Source organism: Octopus bimaculoides, chromosome 1, assembly GCF_001194135.2.
Source record: "Octopus bimaculoides isolate UCB-OBI-ISO-001 chromosome 1, ASM119413v2, whole genome shotgun sequence".
In the NCBI taxonomy this organism is placed as follows: Eukaryota; Metazoa; Mollusca; class Cephalopoda; order Octopoda; family Octopodidae; genus Octopus; species Octopus bimaculoides.
In genome coordinates, this window is record NC_068981.1 from 132,138,905 (window position 1) to 132,143,002 (window position 4,098).

Below are 4,098 nucleotides of genomic sequence, written 5' to 3' on the forward strand. Positions count from 1 at the left end.
TTGTGACAGAAGAGACATGGGTTCATCACTGGGTCAGACTTCAAATGACAGAGGATGGACTGGAAACATCTGGAATCACCAGTGAAAAATAAAATTTAAAGTACCAACCAAGTACTGGGGTCAATGTAATTGACTTTCCCACTTCCTTCAAAATTATTGGCCTAGTGCCAAAATTAGATTATTATAGTGAGCCAGCAAAATTGTTGCCATGCTGGACAAAGGGATTAGTGGCATTTCTTCTAGTTTTATGTTCAGAGTTCAAATTTCACCAAAGTTGACTTTGCATTTCATCCTTTTGTGGTTGATAAAATAAGTACCAGTCAAATACTGGGGTTGATATAATTGACTCAGCTATTCCCACCCTAAAATTTCAGGTTTTGTACCTATAGTAGAAAGACTCACTATTATATGAATGCATGCATGTGCCCCCCACCCCCACCACCACCACACAAATATACACACAGGAACAAAGTGTGTGTGTAATAAAATAAACTGAAAGGTTCTTAATATGGATATCTAAAGTCTGATTTATTTGTAAATAAAATTTGAAAGAAAATGAATACATAAGATACTAACGTCATGGTAATTATAATTCTTTCACTTCTTTCTGTTTGTTGTTTTAGCCTCAGTCAAAATTTTATAAATCATACTATCTAATACTAACTATGGTGCACATGCATGTGTAACTAAATACGCAGGTTATTTGTTGTTCTGCTTTTAACATAATCTTACCTTTAAAGTTAAACATAACCAATCATCTTAGCTTCAAACTCTGCCTACTGCAAACATTTACATTCCTTATGCTCTCTGTCAGTGTAAAAGGTAAATCACAACTTGAAATTAGAAATAGTTTTCTCAGAATTTCTTGAGGATTCATGGAAATACATATTATCTCAAGTATAAAAGGCTCTCTAAACAGCCACTGAAAATATAAGTAACTTGCAAGTATACTTTAAACACAACTATCTTCTAGTCTTTCTTTCACAAAGTTGCCACCATCAAAATTGAAAGAATGATATTCAAGATTTTGTATTTCCTTTTAATTATCATATTAGTTGTGAAGAGTGAAAATATAATCAATAATGCTATGAAAAATATTCTATTGGATTATAATATCTCCACTTCAACTGAAAACTTTTCTCCGTGGTTTTTTAAACAAATGGTAGATATCCTAAACTGTGATTCTTTACCAAAATTAAACAACAGTCAAATACAGTTTGTTTTGAAATGGAATGAAGAAAAGATATATCTGGAACAAACTTGCGATCGATATTTTGAAGCAAGCCAAAAGAATACGACTGATATTGTTTGTCTGAATGGTAAATGGAGATATGAAGATAAAAAATGTAAGTTAATAACTTGCCCAACTTTTCATAAGCCTGCTCACAGTAACATGACAAATGTTTCATACACATATAAATCTGTTATTTACTTTTCCTGCTTTCCTGGTTACTTTTTGCAAGGAAACCGTTCAATACGCTGTGAAGAAACGAAACAGTGGTCATCTCCCCCACCAGTTTGTAAACTTGTTACATGTATCCCACCTCATACACCAAAACATGCCAATGTGTCCACTACAAAAGAAGTTGAAGTTAACAAAACAATTCATTTCAATTGTTTGGAACCATATTCATTGAAAGGTAAATCAGTATTAACTTGTCTTGAAGATGGTGATTGGAGCTTTCCAACACCCGTTTGCACTTGGAAATGTTTAGTGCCCAAAATAGCTGGGAGAGTGACAACTCTCTTGCAAAATAAAGTTTTAAAACCAAAAACATTAATTCGTAGTGGAAAAAAAGTGTTATATTCTTGTAAACAGCCTTTCCTTCCAGTAGCATTCGGAGTCATTCAATGTTTCTCTGGTAAATGGCATCCAGATATTCAGTGTAAAAAGACATGTAAAATTGAGAGAGTAAAGAAATTAAACTATACTTTATCACATAATTTTACAGTAATTGAATATTATTGTCCAGCAGGAGAAACATTATTAGGGGACTCTAAAAGAACCTGTTTAGAAAACGGAACCTGGAGTAGCAAACTTCCAGTTTGTGTAAAAAAATGTCACCTGTTACCTAACTTAGGCATTTATAGCTACCGAAATTCAGACAACTTACAATACCTTCCATTCGGAAGCTCAGTTCCAGAAAACACTAATATAACATATTCATGTCAGCAAAATTACTCAAAGAAAACAAAGAATGTGAGGTGTTCAGATGGTACATTGACTCCAGTACCACATTGCTCAGACAAAAGATTTTATGTAGAGAGCAAAAATCTTCGATTCAAAAATCAATCAACTTATTATGTTTGTAAAGATAATTATTCTTGCAATTTTTTTGGTTACCGTGATTACGGTAGCTGTGTCCGAACTTCATGTTCTTATAACAAGTGTGTTAGTATCAGTGTTGACAAAGCATCAAAGCTGTATATTAAGGCATACCATGACTATTGCTGCATTATTAGGTGTCATGAGAACTAATATCAAACTATTTTCTACGTATATATAAAATTTACCAGCAATGCTGTTTTGATGCATGAGAGACAACCCTACTTTGTAATTTTAAGAGGTTTCTGATATTTATTTAATGATATCACTAACTGGTAATAAAGCAACTGAACATTTAAACAATTTTCAATCTTCAATATAAATCTATTCTTCTGTGTACTGTTGCAAGAGTATTCTTCTTCCAGTCAGACACATTTCATCACACTTTCTATTCTATCAGTGAGTGTATTTCAGGAACATTTCCAGGTGAAACATTTTTCAATGAGTAATTCAACACAGATGAATGGCATACCTACATATACACACATGTATAAATTCATTTAAGTATTAACCCTTGAGCTTAATGTATTAAGCTCATCCACAAGTACAAATGAATTTTATACTTCTAATGACTAATTCTGTATGTGTCATTCCAATGACACCTCAAGAATCAATAACTGCATATATTATTGCATTATATATCAAGATTGATGGGATTGTATTCAGATAAAACAACTGTAAATTGATGTAATAAAAAGACTTGTTCACTCCATTCTTCTTGTGTGTGGTGTGTGTGTGTGTGTGTGTGTGTGTACACACACAATAAATAAATTTTTTTATTAGTCACTATGAGGATATTTAGACCTCTTATAGGGATATTTTTAACCAAGAAACACTGGTTTAATATATTGTAGTTTGAAGAGAGATGTCTTCAATGGATATATTATAAAATATCAAATATTATTATTAAGTTTGAAAATGGAGAGATTCAATGGATATGAATTAATTTATTAATCATTTATCATCATTGCTTACGATTGTTTCATTTCACATCCAGTTTAAATTACAAAATATATATAAATATACGGAAATGCCAGACCCGGGAATTCACAGTGCACACCAAGGTAACACAGCAGAACAGGGACAACCTTAGAATCTCTGAGGCCATCCCCATACATTGGACCTAAGCTTAAAATCAGACCCTTAATATCAGGAACTAATGGTCCTTTCTATAAGATTTCTTGGTTCCTCTCTAAACTCCTCAAGCCCTTACTACACACATTCCCCAGACACATCAGCAGCTCCCACAAAATCTTCACAAGACTCAAAGATATCGATCCCTCCATACTTAAAACTAACAAATACCCTTTTAGTTTAGATGTAGTTTCCTCTCTACACCTCTGTACCCGCTCTCCTGGCCAATGATATCCTCATAGACCACATCATGTCCTTATCTTACCCCACTTCTCCCTGTCCCCACCTCCCATATCATCTCTCCCTCCCTCCCTCCCCTTTAACCTCATCCTCCCCATCTTCCCCTTCATCTTCTCTCACCTCCCCATCCATCAACCTCCAGCTCTTCAGCCTCACATCCTCAAACATTTGAGAGTTACTAACCATTATAGTTGGTAACACCTACTTGCAATATAATGGTGTGATTTACAAACAGACTTTCGGCCTACCTATGGGATCTAGCCTTTTAGGCCTGCTGGCCATAAGCTAGAATGCACAGCACTCAACACTTGCTGCTCATGCATCTTCTTCTCCAGGTACATTGATGACATCCTTATCATCACATCCTCCAGGGAGAGGCCATTAATATACACCGGACC

General features: G+C 34.4%; 1 protein-coding gene across 1 annotated transcript; it reads left to right on the top strand.

The window, feature by feature from the left end:
- Positions 1-594: 594 nt before the first annotated feature.
- LOC106874668 (P-selectin) lies at positions 595-3,166 on the top strand. The gene has a single exon (XM_014922465.2). The coding sequence runs from the start codon at positions 1,013-1,015 to the stop codon at positions 2,477-2,479; it is 1,467 nt and encodes a 488-aa protein (XP_014777951.2). The 5' UTR covers positions 595-1,012; the 3' UTR covers positions 2,480-3,166.
- The last annotated feature ends 932 nt before the right edge of the window (positions 3,167-4,098 follow it).

Excerpts from the sequence above, each read along its gene's own strand:
- LOC106874668 (XM_014922465.2), top strand. The coding sequence starts at position 1,013 with ATGATATTCAAGATTTTGTATTTCCTTTTAATTATCATATTAGTTGTG.